The sequence below is a fragment of the Quercus lobata genome, chromosome 5, assembly GCF_001633185.2.
Source record: "Quercus lobata isolate SW786 chromosome 5, ValleyOak3.0 Primary Assembly, whole genome shotgun sequence".
Lineage (NCBI taxonomy): Eukaryota > Viridiplantae > Streptophyta > Magnoliopsida > Fagales > Fagaceae > Quercus > Quercus lobata.
In genome coordinates, this window is record NC_044908.1 from 58,971,132 (window position 1) to 58,993,388 (window position 22,257).

General features: G+C 34.9%; 2 protein-coding genes across 3 annotated transcripts; both read right to left on the reverse strand.

The window, feature by feature from the left end:
- Positions 1 to 1,786: 1,786 nt before the first annotated feature.
- LOC115992329 (DNA replication licensing factor MCM3) lies at positions 1,787 to 8,061 on the reverse strand. Of its 2 annotated transcripts, none has more exons than XM_031116483.1 (17): positions 7,858 to 8,061; positions 7,669 to 7,778; positions 6,791 to 6,999; positions 6,487 to 6,617; positions 6,166 to 6,404; positions 5,837 to 6,073; positions 5,512 to 5,666; positions 5,212 to 5,420; positions 4,943 to 5,105; positions 4,668 to 4,867; positions 4,524 to 4,583; positions 4,315 to 4,404; positions 3,910 to 4,115; positions 3,060 to 3,131; positions 2,800 to 2,941; positions 2,473 to 2,571; positions 1,787 to 2,186 (listed from the first exon to the last, which is right to left on the reverse strand). In XM_031116483.1, the coding sequence occupies exons 1-16, from the start codon at positions 7,921 to 7,923 to the stop codon at positions 2,512 to 2,514; spliced, it is 2,349 nt and encodes a 782-aa protein (XP_030972343.1). In that variant the 5' UTR covers positions 7,924 to 8,061; the 3' UTR covers positions 1,787 to 2,186; positions 2,473 to 2,511. The 2 variants fall into 2 exon arrangements, with proteins under 2 accessions (XP_030972343.1, XP_030972344.1); XM_031116484.1 differs by having other exon boundaries at positions 2,477 to 2,571; positions 7,858 to 8,031.
- Positions 8,062 to 10,424: 2,363 nt separating this feature from the next.
- LOC115991535 (3-oxoacyl-[acyl-carrier-protein] synthase I, chloroplastic) lies at positions 10,425 to 19,041 on the reverse strand. Its single transcript, XM_031115294.1, has 7 exons — positions 18,412 to 19,041; positions 16,635 to 17,066; positions 14,823 to 14,996; positions 11,988 to 12,101; positions 11,766 to 11,867; positions 11,220 to 11,286; positions 10,425 to 11,111 (listed from the first exon to the last, which is right to left on the reverse strand). The coding sequence occupies exons 1-7, from the start codon at positions 18,883 to 18,885 to the stop codon at positions 11,044 to 11,046; spliced, it is 1,431 nt and encodes a 476-aa protein (XP_030971154.1). The 5' UTR covers positions 18,886 to 19,041; the 3' UTR covers positions 10,425 to 11,043.
- Positions 19,042 to 22,257: the final 3,216 nt, after the last annotated feature.

Here is a 22,257-nt window from a genome sequence, read left to right on the forward strand (position 1 = left end):
ATGTTAGGTCCAAAATTATTATTATTACAATAATAATGATACAAAATTAAAATGTTGAGTCCAAACGCTTAGTATGTTCTGCGTTTGGCATAAGCAATTATTATAATCAGATTGTTGAATAATCTCTCTTTCTTTAGAGAGGAGGAAGAGAAAGCTAATGCAGTTATACTAGTCTCAAAGGCATCTCTATTTTTTTTTTTTTTTAAATGGCAATACTATCTATTTATTCTACTTCGAAGTTGATGCATTTTTTGATCACCGAAATATTTAGAAGTGTGATGAGATTTATGTGTTTGTGAGGATGTTAATTTTTTTGTGCTATGTCTCATCACACTCAAATTTCGTGAGCCCCATCTAAAGTTCTCTTGTTTGGTTACATTTTTGTTTTCAATTCTCATCTCATTACTCAAAAATTGAGTTATAATGATGGAAACTGAAAACACGTTTTGTTTAGTTTTCAAGTTATAAGAAATGAGTTAAGTGGCAATCTAGTAAAAAAATTCAAGTTGTTGGGACCCACACAACTAACCGATCACTATCAAGTTAGACTACACTAATTTCATCTCTTTCTAAAATGCATTAGAAGAAAACACACTATTCACCTCGAGGTTATAGAAAACGCGGCTATAGAAAATGCGGGTATAGCTCAAATGGACCTATATCCTCGTTTTTTGGAACTACAACCGCGTTTTAAAAACACAACTATAAACCTGTTTTTTTGTAATTTCGTAATGCTCATACAAAAAATTTCACCTCATCTCATCTCTAATCCCTCGATATCTCTTCTGACCTCAATCCAACGGTTGTTTCGTTGATCCCAGCTCAGTTGAATGCGAATCTCTCTCTCTCTCTCTCTCTCTCTCTCTCTCTCTCTCTCTCTCTCTCTCTCTCTCATTTCACTTTCTCCATCTCTCTCGTCCTCTCATCTCTCTCAATCCAACAAACCTTCCCTCCAACTCAACTTAGGTGATTCTTCTTTGTTTCGGCCTGTTTGGTTGTGCGGTTCAAACACACATTTTCACATTTTAAACAATTTTACACACATTTCAACACATTTTTTCACCCACACATATCAAAAACACTCAAAAAACATTACTCAAACTCCTCTACCAAACGGACTCTTATGTCTAGTGACTTAGATTCCTAAAAATTGGCAGTGGTGAGATTTTTCTCTTCAACAAGAAAAATCTCACCTTAACTGTTCCTTCACCAGGGCAGCTAGTTAAGGCTTTATGTCTAGTGACTTGGATTCCTAGAAATTGTGAGGACCTTATAAGTTGGGGGGCACAAACAACTTGAAAGGAACAAGCCTAAAGAGCCATTCTTTGCAAACTGAAAACAACCTGTGGATTCAAAGGAATAATCGAATCTATGTTGGTGAGGTTAAGACAGAGGAGCAAACCCTTTTAAGGGTATCAAAAGATATGTAAGGTGAACGATGGAGGGAAGCAGTAAGGTAGAAAACTCCATCATTGGCAAAATTCTGTGCAAACTGTGGTGTACTTATGAATTTGCATATCTTGTAACTTGATGTTAGGGGCTGGACTTGGCTCTAGTGGTTGTTTAGTGCAGTATTTGAACTTGTGCCTGTAGTTGAGTTTGTTTAGACTGCTTCACTTGCGTTTTGCTGGTTTGGATTTCCTGGCTCCCAGCCTTAGGGCCAGCTTAGTTTTGGGTTGCATAAACTATGCTCTTAGTTCTGAATTATCAAAAAAATATCTAATTGCTTTTTGGCCAAACCGAAGGAAATTACATCAGAGTACACATTCACACAGTAGTCAAATAGGCAAGATAGAAAGTACCGGCATTGATTCTATGGAAATATTCAAAGGACTGATAAAAACAGAGGGATTTGTCAATTTTCATCTAATCAAAACAATCTTAGCATGTGGCAGCAGCGATTACATTAATATAAAACACCTAGCAAGCATAGAGATCTACCAACTTTTCACATTGATTTGCCAGACATTATAACTCAACAAAGGGAAAAATAATGATACACAGAGAAACCACTGCCAAGAGAAATCTATGGAGAACCTATCAATTTAATGCAGTTCCAACTTCCAATTTCATTTTCAGCTTAAGACAGTCCTCAACAAGCAGATACACAAGATCTGCAAACCAAACTCTTCAATGCCATGTTTCTCCTCCCAAGGTGCCTACCATGCTGCTCAATTTCACTGTCTCTGAAATTCATTACCACTCATTATTTAACAAAGAGGATGTTAAAAAGATAGAATCTGATATTTAAGATGTAAAACAAGAAAATTCACTCAAATTGACACTTTATCTGGCAGGGTGGACTAATCTACCAAAATGCCACATCAGTGCCAAATATTCCCCCCATTTCAGACAAAGGTAGACTAGATAAAATAGAGGGAACTATAAGAATTACAAAACTCTGTATGAGAAAAATTGAAACAAATCCACCCCAGCAATCAAGAATTGATTTAGCAAAATTTGACTACATACCTGCCTGAATTTTGCAATTGGGGTTGGTCATGTTACAACTTAAGAAATCATATGCACCACTCCATCAGCTATCATCACTCGGTTATCATCTTGAAGTTTCTGAACAGTTTTGAAGAACTTATTATTAGCATCCCATTTAGTATTTAAATTAAGAAAACTCACCTTAGGCACCACCCATCAACAGATGTTAGCTCAAAAAAATTAAAGGAACTGTTATTAAAAATTAACAGAAAAAGGAAGAATACTACAATCTGAAATCAATAGACTGGCAGGGTTACCAAATGCATGTATTACTTTCCATTCTAATAATTATATTAAATACTGTACCTCTAACAGGAACATGATCTCTGTCCTCACATAATGAAAATCTGCTCCGGAGTTGACGACATTCTCTATATCTGAAACGGATATGAGATCCAAGTGGTTTGCCCTCATATGCTGACCAAATAAAGAATTAAATGCTTCTATTCTGCAAGTGCCGCGGGGGGGTGGAGAAGGAACCAATGTTAGGAAAAAGTAAACCCAAGCTAAAATTGACAATTAGAAAACAAAGTATATGATATTGGAGATGCTTGCTGGACACCAACCTTTCCTGAGAAACAGTAACTGCAGATTGGGCTGCAGGAGGATCATCCACTTCCATAGCATCCGTCATCGGACTAAGCAAAGAAACCATAGGAGCAGAAAGAAGGGGGGAAAATAGAATAATAAAAAAGGTCAACTACTGATTACGTAAATAGGTCAAACTACCATTGCTGCAATAAAGGAAACTGAAGAAAGCATTAAAATATTCATCCAAAAATGAAGATAGGCTTCTTTTGAAAACCTTGTTGGCTCATAAAGTTTAAAATCATTAAAAACTCAATTCAGTGTGACTAGCTTGTTGAACATACTACACTACACCTAAATCAATGTGAGATCAAAATGATGGTTGCTATGTAACCGGTCTATAGGAAAACCTATTTAACTCAACTAGGCGATGCAAGGAATGGCTGAAATTCATCAACACAGGAAAGGATTCACATCCAACTTCCATGGTTGCCTGAAGTTTCAGATACACACGTAGGGAATAAAGAACTTGCCCATAGTTAAAAAGGCAAGAGAATAATTGAAAAGAAAAAATAAAATAAATTAGTTCAGAGCTTGCATGAAGTTTCAGATACACACATAGGGAATAAAGAACTTGCCCATAGTTAAAAAGGCAAGAGAATAATTGAAAAGAAAAAAGAAAATAAATTAGTTCAGAGCTTGCATATTCAAATGAAAGTCTAGACCAAAAACTCCACAAAGTGTGATTATTTATATATAGAAGTATATATATAAAAGCACACACACCTCAACAGAAGCCAAATGACAGGTTTTTCCATGAATAGATACCAATGATTCTAAGCAACAAGTACATTCAAAATTCATGTAGAAAATACAGCTATGACTCACCCTTCTACATCTGAAGTTCCACTTTCGCGTCTATCTTTTTTTCCAGGACGATGGTCTCTATCATTTCCACCAGGATGGTCAGCCCTACGTTTTCTATCCAATTCTTTCTCCCTTTCATGCTCACGCTCCTCCATTTCAGTCAATTCCTTATGATATATTGCAAAATATAAAACCTTCAGGGCAGCATCAACATCAGACTTTGAAACCTGCCAAGAGAGATCAATTTGTGATGAGCAAGCAGAAAACAATGGAATCCCTAAGTTAAAGGTCAATACAAATAAGACCTCTGAACATGAATATTGAACTTAGATTCATTCCAAAAACTTAAGGAGTATAATGAACACAAATCTCATTATATTCTCATTTAATTACAAGAGACATCAAAAGAGAGATGGATCCAGGTACCTTTCTGCTCAACTTCAATTTGGCATGAGCAGTAGAGAGACGTATTATGGTTTCTAAGGTTCTAGCAGTGATTGGAAGTGTTCCCCCAGTCTACACACGAATTGGTAAAGAGATAAACTATCATTAATTGTATAATATGTTTTTCAGTGGATTAGAAAACCCATATTGTTAATTTCTGGATGTTTGTCAATGGATTACAATGCACTAACCTTTGCAGTTGAACTGGTATTTCTAAGCTCTGCATATGCTGTTGCAATCTGTTCAGATGCCTGCAGACAAAAAAGTACTAGTATTAGTCCGGCTATAGCCTCATTACGTTAAGGCAGGAATAAAAAACTAATAATTAAAATGACCTCATCAGTCAGATCAGGCTGAATCCTATGCTTTGCATAATGAATATACTTCTTTAGAAACTTGATGGTAAGGGTATCACGCTTCCGTCCCCTTTCTACTTTCTTTCCATGTAGCATTCGGTTATACTTGACAAAGACAGAGTCAGCATCAGATTCGTCTTCTCTTCCATATCTTGAGCTCCCATCAAGTGTCGCCTCACCTACAATTTAACTCTTTAATTAAGCTCATCATAGAGACCACCAGTATTCTGAGCATGAGACTAGTGTTAACACACCTCCAACTGCAGAACGGTACCGGTGCATGCGCAAAACATGCTCAGAGATTTGACGATCAATATCAGGATCCATTTGATCCAATACTATAAATAGTAAATCAAAACGAGAAAGCAGAGAATCTGGGAGTCCAATATTCTTCGTCGGAGTCAATGAACGATCATACTGCACAACCAGTAAACAGCATGAAATCAAGCTAAGCAATTGAAGCACCAATCGCCTAGCATTTGCAGTAAGGTGCACTTGAATTACTACCAAATGTACCACTTACAGTTCCATATATGGGATTTGCAGCAGCCACCACACTGCATCGAGCATTGAGTGACGCATGAATACCAGCTTTGGCAATAGTTACAGTCTGCTGCTCCATAACTTCATGTATGGCAACACGATCTTGATCATTCATCTTGTCAAATTCATCAATACACACAACACCTCGATCAGCAAGAACCATCGCACCAGCTTCTAACCTTCTTTCTCCTGATCAACAGCCACTGGTCAATTACCATTTCCTTGAAGAAGAAAAAATGCCACATAATGCAAAATGCTAGAGCACATGGAAATGCTTTACCTGTTTCTTGATCTGAAGTAACTGCAGCAGTCAAACCAACACCAGAAGAACCCCGACCTGTAGTTGATATGGCCAAGGGAGCAATATTCATAATGGCTCTTAGAAGTTGAGACTTGGCAACAGAAGGATCACCAACCATCATCATATTTATGTCGCTGAAAGAAACAATTAATCAGTTTATTAACATTCAACATTCAAATCTTATGCTAGGGCCTCAAGGAATGGTCCTAGATACAGGAAATAAGAGAATTGCATAAGAGAAAGGGTACAATAAAAAAGATGCATATAATGCCGATAGAATATTAGAGAAGAAGGTACAACTCACCCTCGCAAGTGGGTTCCATTCTTTAAGTTCTTTTCCACTCCACTAAGCATCAATAAAATTACAGCTTTCTTTATCCATGAATGCCCATATATAGACGGTGCCAGTGAATTCCCGAGTAGGTCAAATGTATCATCTCTCTCAGCTATTTTTTTAATATTTTTTAAGTCTTCAGGACTATAGATTGGTGCATTTGCCTCTTTGTTGAGCAGAGAAACATTGTTCGCTACAAGAACAGTCCTACACAACAAGATCAGTAAATCAAGCTCTTTATCTCAGAAACATCATGCTATAAAAGGAACAAGGAAATAACATCAGTCCACAATATCTACCTGAATACTCCATTAACACTTCCCTTGCTTTTACCAGGAAGAGCTTTATATATCCCTACAATAGCCACACGGTCTCCAGGCTTGCATGAATCAACCAGGTCATCCTCAGCTATGATATCCACCGTTCGTGGAAGCTGACCAGGGGCAGAATTTTCCGGCACTTCTTGCATTGACAAGGTTTGATGATCTTTGTATCTGCACAATCCATACTCAGTCACCAACAAGTTTCCACTTTCATCCTGCAGCAGAACATTTCATTAGAAAAACTCCCTCGTCTGTTAATAGCACAAAAAACCACCAAAACAAAGGACTTGGGATTACCCTTGTAGGATACACAGACCCAGTGGGCAAACCCATATTGGATGCAATGTCTCGATATTCGCGAGTAGTAAAGCTCCCAGTTGTAGGGCAGAAGTGAACACTTTTTACAACCTTTGGCCTTACAAGAGAACCTAAAAATGAACAATATTAGATTTAATCAAATCTACAATTACTGTCACAGAAATATTGAGGAACTACCTAATTTCTAGTTCCAGCATCATAAAATTATTAAGAGCAAGTAATAGTAATACAATGAAAGATGCATGAAATTGTAGCAAAAAGTTTAAAGAATATAGTATAGTACATTTGGTGACAATGCCCTCGACACAGACCATGGAACCAATGAATTCAGAAAGAAGTTCTCTTGGCGTGACACGGCGAGAAACAAAAGGGCCTTCAAACCCAACAAGAACATGCTCTCCTTCCTTCAAGTACTTGGGATCAATAGATTTAGCAGCATCCGTGACCGCGTCACAGAAAGGTTGCATGTACTCACCTGGATTCTTGAGAATCCTAAAACATCAGAAACAAGGACAACAAATTAAAACACAGGCAAAAAAGGGGAGGAAAATAGAATATTGAGCATTTGAGTTTGTACAATTTTAAAAGCCCAACAAACAAGGTCCAAAAACAGCTCCACTCAACTACTGTAAAACTTAAAATTCTGGTTAAATGATTGAATTCTACATTTTGTAACAGCTTAAGCGTCTGTTTGGTTAGGCGATCTGGGGTGGCTAAAAGCACGTTTTTAAAAACCAAAACGCCTTTTCGCAACAACTCTTCATAGCTTTTTTTTTTTACAAATGCTCATTTTAAACCCAAAAGGCTGTTTCACAACAATTAATACAAACACACCCTAAGCTCCACTTTACAATCCATTTAAAAAGTTTTTAAAAAAGAAAATCCAACTTGTTAGGCTTCATTTCCTTAATCTTTTGGCACATTCAGTAATTTATCAAGTTTTGACAAATCAGAATAAAACCCAAAATTTTAAAATTAAAAGTCAAAGTTTCCTCGCAAACCCCCCCCCCCCACCCAAAAAAAAAAAAACTACAATTTTTACAAAATGGTGGTAATAAAAGGTGATTTAACAGTGGGAATAGTGGTCCAATTAGATTGAAATGAAAAGATTTGTGTAGAATACAAAAGCAAAATGAAGAAAATGAGAATGGTGGTACGTACCTGGTGCCCAAGTCGCGGAACGAGTGTAGATCGGAAATGTTGACGATGAGGCGGTGGCGCTTGTGGTTTATCATCGCCTTAATTTCGTCCATGTACACGCCCCTCCCCACCTTAATTATTTACAAATTCACCATCATCAAAATATATTACACACAAATAATAGAGAGAGAGAGAGAGAGAGGTACGTACATCTTGATCCAAGAACTCTAGGAACTCTCGCTTGTGAGCTGCCCTTTGTTCTTCGCTTATGTCCATTTCTCTTTTGCCCTTCTCACTGCTCCTGCTTCTGCTTCCCACAGATAGAGAGAGAGAGAGAGTGAGAAAATGAGTATTGCCCCTTTTGATTTTTTTTGAGCCCTAGGGGGTGTAATTTTAGTTTTGGCGGGAAACGGGGTCTGGTTGCCTTTACTTTGGCGGGAATAATTATGTATTGTGTTTGGGCCTGACTGCCAGTGCCACCTGTCTTACTCTTTTTTTTTTTTCTTTAAATAAACAAAAATTTACATGATTTACTTTTTTTTCTATTTTTTTTTTTAAGAAGAAATTACGTGATTGAATGATCCTTATAAATAACACTTTTTTTTTTCCCGGTGCATTCCAAGTGTGTTTATTGTTTTAGAGATTAGGATCATAGTTATCAATATTGTACGATACGCAATACGTATCGTGTCGTGTGTAAAAAGTTTTGTATCGTATCGGCGTATTGTAAATACTCATGAATCATACGATACAATATGTATATCGTATGAATCGTATCATATCGTAAAATCGTATGTATCATACGGTACAAAAACAAATGCTTTAAAATTAGATTTTTTGTTAAAATTTGTACTTTTATTTAAATCTAACAAGTTGTTAGACTTGTTTGGAACACAAAATTATTATATTACTTAATTTAACCTGATAAAATAACATATTCATAAGGTTTTTTCCCCTCTTTTTATTCTGCAAAATTTGGACCACACAATATACATTTACATTTCACTTTAATATTTACAAATTTATTTTTTATACTATGAATAAGATATTAATTGAAATTTTTTTTTTCATTATTGTTATAAGTCAAAGAAACTAGAATGCCAAGAATAATTTTTTTTTTTAATTATTAAAATAAAAAGAACAAGAAGAGATGGTATATGTTAATGATGATGAAGAAAATTTTAATGAAGAAATAAATTTGCAAAATGATAAACGTGATGATAACATTAACATAGATGGGGTTGATTAGCCAATATAATGATTAGTCATTAGTTGAATATATTCAAAATTTATAATGAATTTCATATATGTATATTTATAATTTTTTATTTAACATGTGTATTTAGAGCGTAAACAGTTTTTGGTGTAGGCAGAGATTGAACCCTAGATCTCTTATTTAACTATCAAAGACTTTACCAGTTGAGCTAACTGGAACCTACAAATCTTTGTTCTTTTTTTTTTTTTTTTTTTTTGAGAAGAAAATCTTTGTTCATTTAAATGTGAATATATATTTAGATTTAGGCTCTTCAACCCAAAATTCATAGAACTAAAGCCCTTCAATTTCTATCGGTTCAAAATAAATAAATAAAAATCCTTCTATTCTATCCAAGCGGACCAATGTGTAATCAATCTCCTTTGAGCTTGAGTTTGTGATTTTGTTTGTCTATGAGCTTAAAAGTTATTTTGCTCCGTACAATATTAACAGTTCGCCAATAAAAGAAATGAAGCGCAAACTAGAATGAAAAATCGTTTATAGAACTACAGATCAAGACCCGAACCAGATATAGGTATACATAATCACTATCACCTGCAGTAATGCATTAGAAAACACGTCCATAATACATGAAGTCAAATTAATAAACTTTACTCACACCCCCTCACACCCCCCCCCCCCCCCCCCCAACATAATCACTATCACCTGCAGTAATGCATTAGAAAACACGTCCATAATACATGAAGTCAAATTAATAAACTTTACTCACACCCCCTCACACCACCACCACCCCCCCCCCAACACAACACAACACAACACAACACACACACACACAGGGGGCAGCAGTTTCCCTCAAGAAACACTTTATGTTAATAAAATCAACTTTTTATCAGATTTTTTAACAATTTTATAGGGTGTAGAGCTAATAAAGTTAACTTTTTGAGTTTTACTTGTTATTTTAGTATTATTTTCATTACTTTCATCAATTTATACTAATTTTTTATTAGGTGAACCCCACAATAAATCATTTTTAACGAACACCTTACGATACTTATTAACATTTCCCATATATTTATTAACAATTGGATATTCATCCAATACCTATTAACATTTCTCATATATTTATTAACAATTGGATATTCATCCAACATCACTGATTCTCTTCTTTTTATTTAATAATATGTTTTAATTTTAACATAAATTCTAAGACCACATAAAATGACACTTGTACCACAACTGTCCATGTAGCCAACTGTAAATGATGGTCTATGTGAAAGTAACAAACAACTCACAGTCTAATAAGTAAAATAGTTATGGTAGTTTATGCGATACTAAAACTACTCTCATTTTACACATATGGGAGCAGTAACTAGTTTTGCCAATGATTTCGAACTAGAGACAATAAAATATGGGATTTAAGAGAAAATAAACAATTTTTTTTTTTTTTTTTGAGAAACAAGAGACAATAAACACTTGATGACAATTATGAGGTTAATTAAGATTACCCAACAATTTATTCTGATGGCAAAGGATCACACAGCAGAATTTATACACAACCCAAGAATGCATAAAATCTATACATGCCGGCTAGATTTTTTAATTTTATTTTTAAAAGACGAAATTAAAAATATTTATAGCAAAATACTTGTCCACATTATGGCAAAGTTGAACCATCAAGTTTACAGATCATTCAACAGCTTCATGAGCACTATAAGCCTCTTGTATCCATCCACAGAGAGAGAACACTTAGTTGGGGTTTGAATATAAGTAACTTTGTGCCGCCTTGTTCGAAGTTGGAAGCTATTCTGGACTTATGCACAGAATTAGAGCAGAACTAAACCCCCTCTCAGCCTGATTTTTATGAATCTGTATCGATCAACATTCCAATCAAAGCAAAACGCCTTTGGCACTTTTTTCTTTCCACTAAATAAATTAAAATTGAATAAATTCTTATACACCACTAGCCCAATAGATCGGATAGTTCTTTAGTAAAGACGTCTAGAAATCCTCGAGCTTAAATCCAAATCTAAATTATCACAAAAATTAACAAACTAAATGTGGCTTGACAAGTATGCAGCAACTCCAGAAACTTAAAAAAAGAAGCAGCCGCAATATCAAAATTTAACCAAAATCTCGAATAAGCACGGCTCATCTCCCAAAAGAAATCCAAAATGACTGGATGATCAAGGTTTGAATGCAGAAAAGGCCACGACAGAGTTGTGTCCACCAAATCCAAATGAATTCGAAATAGCTGGAAAACATATGAAAAATTAATGAGTTATTATAAAATCAGGATGCTGAGGCTTCCAAAGCAATTGGAAACAAAAAGGCGGGGTGTTTAAAGGTTTATGCATCTTACCAACATTCACTTCATGCTGCTGCTTTGTATTTGCAACCGTGTCAAAGTCAACTGAAGGCTCTGGATTCTGCATTCATCAAGGAGAACATGTCACTCATTGTATTAACTATTATCCAAATCTTAAAGAATAACAATGGAACCAGTGCAGTGTGAAAAAGAAACTCAGTAATAATTTATTTAGTTGTCCAAAATAGAGAAAAGAGAACCATATATTCTTAATTTATTTCCTGTTTCTCAAAAAATAAAAATCAACTCTAAACCATTGGGACTTGTAAAGATTGCAGTAGAGTTCCAAAGTTTCCTACTTTCCACTAGTTCTTGCAGTTAAATTATGTAAACCACATATTTCATCTCAATCATTTAGTCCCAATCAAATATCTCAGACGGACTACTCTAATGTTTTAAGCCATTAATAGTAACAATCAAATAATATTACTAAAAAGTGTGCTGTATCTGTGTTTTGAAGGTTGATTCTAATACATTGTCCAAAGCATGTGTACTTATCAAAAAACATTTTTTCTGTGTTGATTGGAAAGTAGCACGTACAAATTGATTTATACTAGGATGCAGCCATCCTGTATTTATGGCTTTCACAGTGGCGATGGCTTCCAAACCCCCAGCAGCACCAAGGCAATGCCCAATCATTGACTGAAAACAAAATGAAGACAAGAACAGATCAATCAGAAAACAGAACGAAAGAAACATCAACATAAAACCAGCTTAAATTTGGAAGAAGAAAAAGAAAGTGTGCACTTGGAGAAAAATTACCTTAGTTGCATTAATTTTGATCCCTGAAGTGTCCTTGAAAACCTTTTTTATGGCATTTATCTCAGCCAGGTCACCAGCAAGAGTAGAAGTTGCATGCGCATTTATGTAATTAACCTGTAAAATTGGTAGATTAGTTTAAATTACTCTCTTAAACACACACACAAGTATATATAGAGTGAGTTTGGTTCAGCTTTTTGTAAAAGGTGCATAATGAAAAAGTGGAGTTTTTAAAAAGTGCATAATTGAAAAAGTGCATTTTCAAAAAGCTGAGTGTTTGGTAAAAGCTGTTAAAAAGTGCTTTTTGAAAAAGCAGAGTGTTTGTCTAACACTTATAAAAGTGACAGTTTGAGGGATAAATTACCAAAAAGGACAATGTATATATAAGAGCATCTCCAGCAGATTAGAGAAATTTTTGTGCTGTTTGGACAATCAACAGTGACATTTATCTTTTGCCTATCCACTTTTTTAATTTTTATTTTGTAATCAAATTTATTCTTTTTTAATATTTCTTTTTCTTTTTCTATTCATTCTCAACAATTATATTTTTCAACAAAAAGTGTTACATCCACAATATTTTTTGCAATACTTTCACAAGAATTATAACAAAATCTTATATGAAAAGTTGTTACTAGTTCTAATTTGAACCCATTACTGAAATTATATTTTTACTCATCAATATTAGCTAATTACTTAAAATTTATTGTGAAAATATTGTGGTAATATTTTTAAATTGTGATTTCTAATATTTTGCCTTTTTTTTCCTCTATACGTTTGCTTTTCCTTTTTTTTTTTCTCTTGTATTTTATCCACCACACACGTGTACATTATTTTGTCCACATCCTCTCCTTTTTCTTTTTCTTTACTTCCACACCTCCACTTTCCAGAAGGCTCTCATTCTTTCATTCTTTCCTCTTTCCTTTTTCCTTTTCCGTTTGTTTCCAGAAGGCTCTCTCAATTCCAAAGCTCTCCGGCTCTCTCAATTTCTTCTCTCTCTCTCTTTTTTTTTTTTTTTTTTTTCCACTTGATTTCCAGAAGCTCTCCACTTCCGCTTCTTGACTTATATGAAGCAAGTTGCTCGCGGACCTGAAATGAACATTGAGAAGCCTCACGACCTGAACTGAACACTGTGGGTTCGGTCTCTCTTCGCCTTCCTCTTCTTCTTCCTCTTCTTCTTCTTTCTTTCTTTCTGTCTTTCTGTGTGTTTATGGTTGTTTGGCCGTGGGTTTGTGCTATTTGATTTCTGTATTTTTGGATTGTGGTTTGTGTTTTGGGTAGTGATTTTTATGTGTGTTCTTTGGGTTGATTTCTCATGGGTATGGGTTGGTTATGATTTTTCTGTTCTTTGGGTTGATTTCTCACGGAGAGGGCAGAGCAGAGAGAGACTTACGGAGAGGGCAGAGCAAAGCAGAGAGAAGAGATGGGAGGCGTCGTGCAAAGGGAGAGCAGAGATGAGAGATGAGGGGCGTGAGAGAACTGAATAATTGATGGGTATTTCCGTAATTCTAATATTGCAACGGTAACCCATCCAAAACGTGCATTGCGCATTTTCATTTATGGACACTTAGGGGTCCATAAAAATTTCCGCGTTTCTCCTATTTTTGGTCTATGCCCAAAACGCAACTTTTATCAAAAAGTTGCGTTTTGGGCTTAACCAAACGTATATTTTGGTTTGGCTTTTTTCAAAAAGCCCTTTTTGGGCTCAAAATGTGGAAACAAACAGGGTCATAGTCTGTTTTCGTTACTATTTACATCCTTCATTTTTTACTTTTTATATGGAAAAGATTATTTCATTTAGAAGAGGAGAGATATCATATGTATCAGAATATATGATGCTAAAACCATCCCGTTGCAAATAAGCTATGATATGGGAACTCTGCAAGTACTAATTTGTTCTCCCATAACCATTGCAAAGCATTTATTGCAATCTGTGAGCTCTAAAGCAACCTTAATGAGTTCCAACTTGAGATAACAAATTATATAATTTCAGAAATTTCCATAACTTTTGTCCATTCCTAAATAAATTAACAGTTGGAAGTTCTTGTTGATATTCTAATGATAGTTAAATCTTAAATGGAATTGAATAGCAAACTCAATCCATGTATCATAAAGTTTGACTACATAGCAAAGAAAATTTTACCTCACAATGGAATAGAAGACATTTAGTATGCTTTTTTTTTTGGGATAAATTAGCAGACCTTTAGTATGTTATAGCAAGTTTGTGGGAGTAGCCACTAAATATATATATATATATATAAAAGGGCATGCATGCATGCAAAGATGCATATGCACATGCATGCACAAATAGAAGTAAAACAGATTAGTTCAAGATTTTGAGGGAGAGTGTGCAAGAGAGAGAGAGAGAGAGGCAAAACAACATAAGGTGGTGAAAAGAGGAATTACACAAATGAATTCGAGACAAACAGGATAGCTAGAACAACATCGCAATAAAGAAAAGATTCTATAGAAATAATAATGGTAAATTAACATTAACCTCCCTTGAGGTTTAAGAATATGTCAAAAACCTTCTCCTATTTTTGAAAATGACAATTAACGTCCTAAAGGATATTATTTTTATCTTCTTTTTCTTGATTTGCTTGTCATATACCCAGTCTAGTTAGTAAATATTTGAGGTTATTCTGGATGAGAATTTAATTTGAAACATACGTGTTTTGACTCAATTTGTAGGTGAAATGTCACTTATGAAAATAGGAGGGGACTTCTAGCATTTCCTTGAACCTTTGAGAGGTCAGTGTTATTTATCCTAATCATAATTAAAAAGAAAAAGAGCACCATACAGTACAAAGATTGATTTACATGGGCAAAAAATGGGAATACCTCCTCAGGTGACACACCAGCATCTTCAAGGCTGCTTTGAATGCATGAAGACACACCAAGTCCATCTGCTCTTGGATCAGTCATATGATAAGCATCACAGTTAACAGCACCTCCTAAATACTCAGCAATGATAGGTGCCCCTCGTTTCATCGCATGCTCCAAGCTCTCCATTATCTGTTGACTCACAATTTTAAACAAATTAAGAAAAAAAGAAAAGTAAATGATTTAATAATATAGTGCAAAAGGGGCACAGCCCAAGCACATATGAAGTATAAAAGAGATACACCAACAGATATGAATGAGCAATTTACCCAAATTATGGCTTGGCTATTAGTTTAAAAAACATTATTAAATGTCATCACTACCATTAAATTAAAACTACTCAGAGGGAGAGACAGAGATTCATACAAAGCAAGGTTATTGCGATCTAATCAATCAAAAATGGATAAGGAAGAAAATATTCATGTAAATTTTTAAAGGAAATTAGTGGGTTCTAGTTTACTCAATTGGTGAGGTCTCTTGTAGTAAAACAAGAGATTTGGGGTTAGAAGCTTGCCTACACCAAAAATCAATTGGTCTTAGCATGATGATAAAAGTCAATCATCATGAAGTGAATGCCATAGGTTAAAATTATATTGTATCTATCAAAATAACTTTTTAAGGGAAGTTAATGTTGCATTGCAAATAGGTCATCATCTTCACTAAATACCAAGGAGCACCTGTAATAATTTTTAATTTAATGCACCCACAATGATTGCATCAGGGTTGCACCTTCCTCTGTTGTTATTATTCTTCAAGGTTAGTTCAAAATAATTTTAATCAAACAAGCAAATCACAATGCATAGTTGCATTTAACATCAAAATTGGATTCCCTTATGGGCAAGTCAGAAAGCATTGGTAGCAAGCCAAAGTTGTCTACTAGTCCCTGTAATTTCAATCCTTCATTATCTATGCCCAGGACCAATTACAGTGTTGGTAAAAGCACGCTTAAAGCATGCTTAAGTGCAAAGCGCCAAAGTTACGGCGCTTTTTGCCTCTAAACTGAGGTGCACTTTAGGCGTGCTTTTTGGAGCTTTTTCAATAAGCACAAAGCACGCTTTTTGAGGGTTTTTTTTTTAAAAAAATAAAAATAAATAAGCATTGTAGCTGTCTGATCTTAATACTATTGAAATAAACCGTTGATTTGGTATATAAAACTCAATCTTATGGTATGCTACTATACACTAAAGCCCGCCCCCCTCCACCATCACACATATTCCCTTGAGTTTTCTACTTTGTACCAAAACTGCAATGTCCCAAAAATCCTAGTTCATTCATGAAAAAAAAAAATATTTGATTAAATTTATTCTGTGATAATTGTTCAGTTACTTTAGTAGTTGACGTTAAACATATAATGAATTGTGCACTTAGGCTTATATTGATTAATACTCATTAAGTGAATAAGTAATTAAGGAATGATGTAAAATGTTATATTTCAACTAATATGATTATTTGATCACTTGATTGTTACAACAACAACAACAAAGCCCATTTTTTCAAATTTATTATTACATTAAAATTTTGAAATGTTCACTTCTGACTTCACTTCAATCAGGCAAGCACTTGCGCTTTGTGCCTAGGCTCCAAGAGGCCATTGCACTTAAGTGCGCCTCACCCTTTTACCCACACTAAGACCAATATTAAAGAAGAATACAGTTGATGAAAAAAAAAAAAAAAGTAGACCAAAAAATCAAACTAAAAACTCACATGCACAACCAAGTGGATAAAATTCTCCTTTCCACACAACTAGCATAACAACAGATGTAGGCTTACCAATACTCCAGCACCTTCACCCATAACAAATCCATCTCTACCTTTATCCCATGGCCTTGAAGCAGTTTTTGGATCATCGTTCCTCTGAGATAAGGCCCTGCATGCAACAAAACCCCCCAATCCAATGGGAATAACAGCAGCTTCAGTCCCACCTGCAACCATCAGATCAGCCTCACCCCGGCGAATGTGATTTGCAGCAGCGTAGAAGCAATAATTCGAGGTAGCACAAGCCGTTGAAATCGAATAATTTGGACCCATGAAGCCAAGATCAATTGCTAGCAATGCAGACCCCATATTGGTTATGGCATAGGGAATGAAAAAAGGGGTTATTTTCCTGTGACCTTTCTCTATTAAAGCCTGAACACCGTCTGAAAAGACTGTAAGACCACCCATCCCTGTTCCCACTAGCACACCAGCCCGTTCCTTATCAATCTGCAGAAGATATCAGCAATTACAATGAGTAAGTATACAGCTGAAACTAAAATGAAAATCAAATGGCAAGGGAACAAGTGCCTTGAGAGAAAATTTTTCAATTAAAAAAAAAAAGATAGAATGACAATTTGTTTACAGACTAAAAATTTAGAAAGATCAACTAAACTTAAGGACGGAACTTTGATGTGCTCAAATATGCAATTTTACCAACATAAAAACAAAGCCTCTCACCACTTTTTAAGTTTCATGAATAGAATAAAAGGAGCAGCAAACTATTATCTGGAGACATGAAACCGGAAAACATAGGGTTCCTATGGCCGGACATGCAATCTCATCTATTGAAAAACAGCACTCACCTATATGTCCTAAAATTTCAATCTCCTTGAAGCTACAAGGCCAGTCAATTATGGAAGTCTTTAGTTCAGAAGGTGCAAAGTACCAAAATTTGGGGACAATAGACGGTCATGTAGCAGGTTTCATAAGTCCCTACATAATTATGAGGCACACACACACACAAATAGAATTTTGAGAAAGAAAAAATAGGTAAGTTATAATTTGGTTTGCATCTCCAATCTAGAGTTCCCGACTATCTATGATCAAAGTGATTTTACAGCTGAAATTACATTTTCAATTGGGTTGAAAACAAGTGTAACTGATTTGAGAAGCTTGAAAACATAAATTCAGAAAGTACAACACTAAAACAAGTTCCTTAAGAAGACTCCAAAAATTATTTTTATCAACATCAAACAATTCCTTTTTTTAATGTTAATATTTTCAAATATGTTGCAGCTAGAAGTAGACAGTTATGTAAAATCCAAAAAACCATTAGTTTATGATGACTCAGTGAAATACACACACACACACACACACACACATAAACTCAAACATGAAGATTATTCATTTCAACAAAAAGATACCAAAACCAAATACAATAAATTTCGAAAAAAATTTCCATGCATCATGCATGTAATAGTCAGCAGAAGAACAACACACTTCCAAATATTAATTTAATCAACATTAAACAATTCCCTGTTTTTGAATGTTCATATTTTCACATATGTTGCAGCTATATTTTATATATATAATAGAAGGGATTGAAGATTATACTAGAAAAAATATTTATTCAATGAAATTCATTGACATGGGAACAGAGCACAAAGTCCATAAGAAATGTAGAATGAACATTATTATTCATTTGAACAAAAAGACACGAAAACCAAACATAAGAAATGTCGAAAATTTTGCCATGCGTGTACAATTAGCAGAAGAACATAGTTCAGATCCATGAATTACATCAAAACCCAATTAAGTTAAAAAGAGAGAGAGAGGGAAGTGAATAGTGAACCTTGGAGAGCTTATCGCCGCCGAGATCGGCGTCGACGAGGGCCTTTTTGCCGGCGACAATGCAGTACCGGAGGCAATCATCGAGGCGGCGGTCGTTCTTGCCATCAATGTAACCCTCGGAGTTGAACCCGTGGATCTGACCGGCAAACCGGGTCGGAAACTTGGACGCATCGAACCGATCAATCGGGCCGATCCCACTCTCGCCAGAGAGCAACCTGTTGTAGTACTCATCGACCTCGTTCCCGAAAACCGAGACCAGACCCATGCCCGTAATCACGACCCGCTTCTTCGGGTCGTGCTCGCGCTTCGGGGCGGAGACGTTGACAATGACGGAAGCGCCGCTGCGGCGGAGGTGGCGGCTGCTGCGAGAGGCGGGGAAATGGAAATGGGATTTGGATTTGGATTGGTATTTGAGAAGTGGGGTTAGCGGAGATGGGCGGAGACACGGTGGAGGAGAAGACTGAAGAGATTGCATGGTGAAGTAGTGACGATGATAACGATGCGGTGGTTTTTGTGTGTTTGGGGGGGTTTAAGGAGAGAAGAAGAAAGAACAACAACTTTTTACAACGCCACCTATACCATGAGTCATGCACACAAATTAAAGGTTTGTGTGTTAGTGAGGTTGAGCTACTTTGTTTTTGTACTTGGACTTTATAGGCCACGTTAGCTACAACTAGAGTGAGGGACAAGATCTAGATTTGTTTTTGGTTTTTTTTTGTTTGGTTTGGTTTGGTTTGGGTTGGCTGAGTTTGGTGTGACTTGTTAACAAAAATTTTTGGCTACTATTATTAATTCATTAATAATTATGGATTCGATTTCGATGTTTTCTAAGAAGTGACCAAGGAGGATTTATTTGTGGACTATTTATGTTTTATTTTGTCTTAGCTTCTTTCTTTTTTAATTTTTTTTCCTATTTTAAGTCGAACCTCAAAACATAAGAATGAGTTTATAATTCCACTATTCATGAACATATGGTGTTGGTTCTTTATGATTAATTCAACCAACCAATTTGACTTTTTGAAAGATAATAAATTTTATCAATTCTTTTTTTAAAGAGAGTTTCAATTTATGGCGTCCGCTATTGATGATAACTCTTTATTATCAGATCAAGACACTAATCAATCTCTGGTGTAAGCGGGGATTGAACCTCAAATCTCTTATTCAATCATCAAAGACTTTACGAGTTGAGCTAATTGGAACTCACAAATTTTATCAGTTGTCAAAGCTAACTAAGGGTGCGTTAAGGACAAGTTGAAAATTTCAACTTATTTGCAATTTTCAGCTTATTTTTGCTACTATTCATGGGTCTCACTATATTATTCAGCTAACTTTTATATTTATCTACGGTACTTTCAGCAAAAAATTTTCAGTTTCAGCTAAATAAGTTGTTCCCAAACGGACACTAAAATTTAAAATAGAGATTAATTCTATAAAGATGTGGTATAAAACTCATATTTTACCCCTCCAATCTCAACATGCCACATCATTTTATCATATATTTAAGAATAAGTACAACCATGCCTAATCAATTCTAATACCTATATATAAATCTAACCATATTGGAAGTTTATTGAGATGTTATTAGGCATAGTAGAATGTATTAAATTTTAAGTAAAATGTCAATGTGGCAATCACTTACTAAATAGTATAAAATATGAATTTTACATCCCGTCTTTACCAAATTCGAACTCTTCACAATAATATTGTGTTGTGATCGAGTAATACCACCTTAAGGTGTTACATGCTTAGCAAATGCCTATTACATTTATTTGTGAAAAAAAGTTAAATGAAGTATTTTAATATACTACCTTCTATATTAATGTTTAATAGATTTTAATTTTTAATACTTTCTTTGACAGTCCAAAATAATTTGAAATATGTTAAGAAATGAATTTTTTGTTAAGCAAGACTATATGTTTGATCTCTAAACTTTGGTATACATATTATTTTAGTTGAATTTAAAAACTTAAAAGTTTCTGGATGGTCCTTCAATTTCATCCCCATTATTCACTTGCTAACGGTGCATTAATGTGGCATTTTTTTTTTTTTACAAGTCTTTGATAGTGGACAACTAGGCAACATATGGTATGTTCCCATTTATTGCTAAACTAACCTCAATTCTGCCTCCCTCCCAACCCCCACATTTTTTTAAATATAAATCCTAATAACCTAAACCCCACCCCAAAGACCAACACCTCTTTCACTCAATTATAACACTTGAATCCCCTCAACCCAAACCTACCCAAGCCTCAATCATTTACCGCACATCAAAACTCCCTTGGCTAAACACCCAAACTTACCCCAAAACCCCACCTTAAACGTACCCCAATACCCATTACCCATGTTAAAACCTTAATCCAAATAACTTTTAATACTAGCTACTTCAACCAACCACCTCAGAGGAGTAATTTTGGTGCCACACCCAAAACCACAACTTTGTCCACAACTCGCCCATGTAGCGAGTTGTGGTTGGTGGAGGGGTGTTTCCACATGGACCCACCACTCCACCAACCACAATTTGCCACATGGACGAGTTGTAAGCAAAGTTGTAATTTTGGGTGTGACACCATAATTTTTCACCATAGAGCCACCACAAAAACATCATAAAAAGTCAAAACCATGTCACCTCATAACCAAAACCTATTAACTCCTAAGACCCACACCAATTAAAACTCCCAAATCTAATTTACAAAAATTGGATCAACAAACTCTTATGATCTTCTCAATTTAAAAGCTTTCGGAGTTGGGCAAATTTTGGATGGGAAAAAAATCAGTTGAATGGTTTATAAGTACACTATTAAGATTTTTTTCTTATTTGTAGATTGATTTTGTGGAAGTCGTGATTTGCTTTTATCATTATTTATTTTGGGGTGGGTAGGGCTAGATTAGTTGTTCAATTTCAAAGCCATTTATATCTTTTGTTGAAAGCATGAATTTTGCATAATTAATTTGACCCTAGCAGCTGCAAAAAGTAGAGATGGGGGTTGAATGAACCATCAATAGTGAGCCTCTGATGCTTAAGTCAATATCAATAGTCTTTTTATTTTAGGAAGACAATATTTTCTAGGTTTTTTGTCTCATGTATGTGTGTGGAGTCTGTAGACCATATTTCTCAACACATATTATATAGGCATGATTTTTCAGTTATTTTCCTTTATTATTAGCCGTATACTTCATTATAGACATGATCAACCATGATGAGGGGCATAACTAGCTCCATAATGGGTATGATTTTGGGCAAAATTTTAGACATTTAACAATTGAGTTGGCACGTTTTAAATTTGTTCAAGGACAATATAAAAAATATTCAATTTTAATGACTAAAATATAATCTATACCAAATTTCAAAGAACTAATTATATATTATTGCCTAAGTTATTAAAAAAAAAAGAAAAAAAAAAGAAGAAAAAAGAAGAAGAGTATATTCCCACCTTTTTCTTATTAAATAATTCCTATATAATTTCCTAACAATATAACATAGATTGCATTTTTGTTCAAATAGTATACATTCAACGTGAAAATTTGAACGGAGTAATATAAACTTGAGAGCTCAAAATAGTATTCAAAAGAAGTATAAATGCCCATTTGAAATGCAATATATGCAAGTGTAATTTGATGAGTCTAGAGAAATCATTAATGGATGACCTTGCATTAGGCCATCAAAGAAAAAGACGTAATCATTCACGCACATTTAACGCATTAAATAATGACCATTATTCAAGGGTCTTAAACTCACTTGCTAAGTATGAGAAAAATACTACAAAATACTATCTACATATAAAATACATAGGTTGATACTGACTTAAGTATTAGAGGCTCACCCCAATGCTCTCTTTGACCAACTATG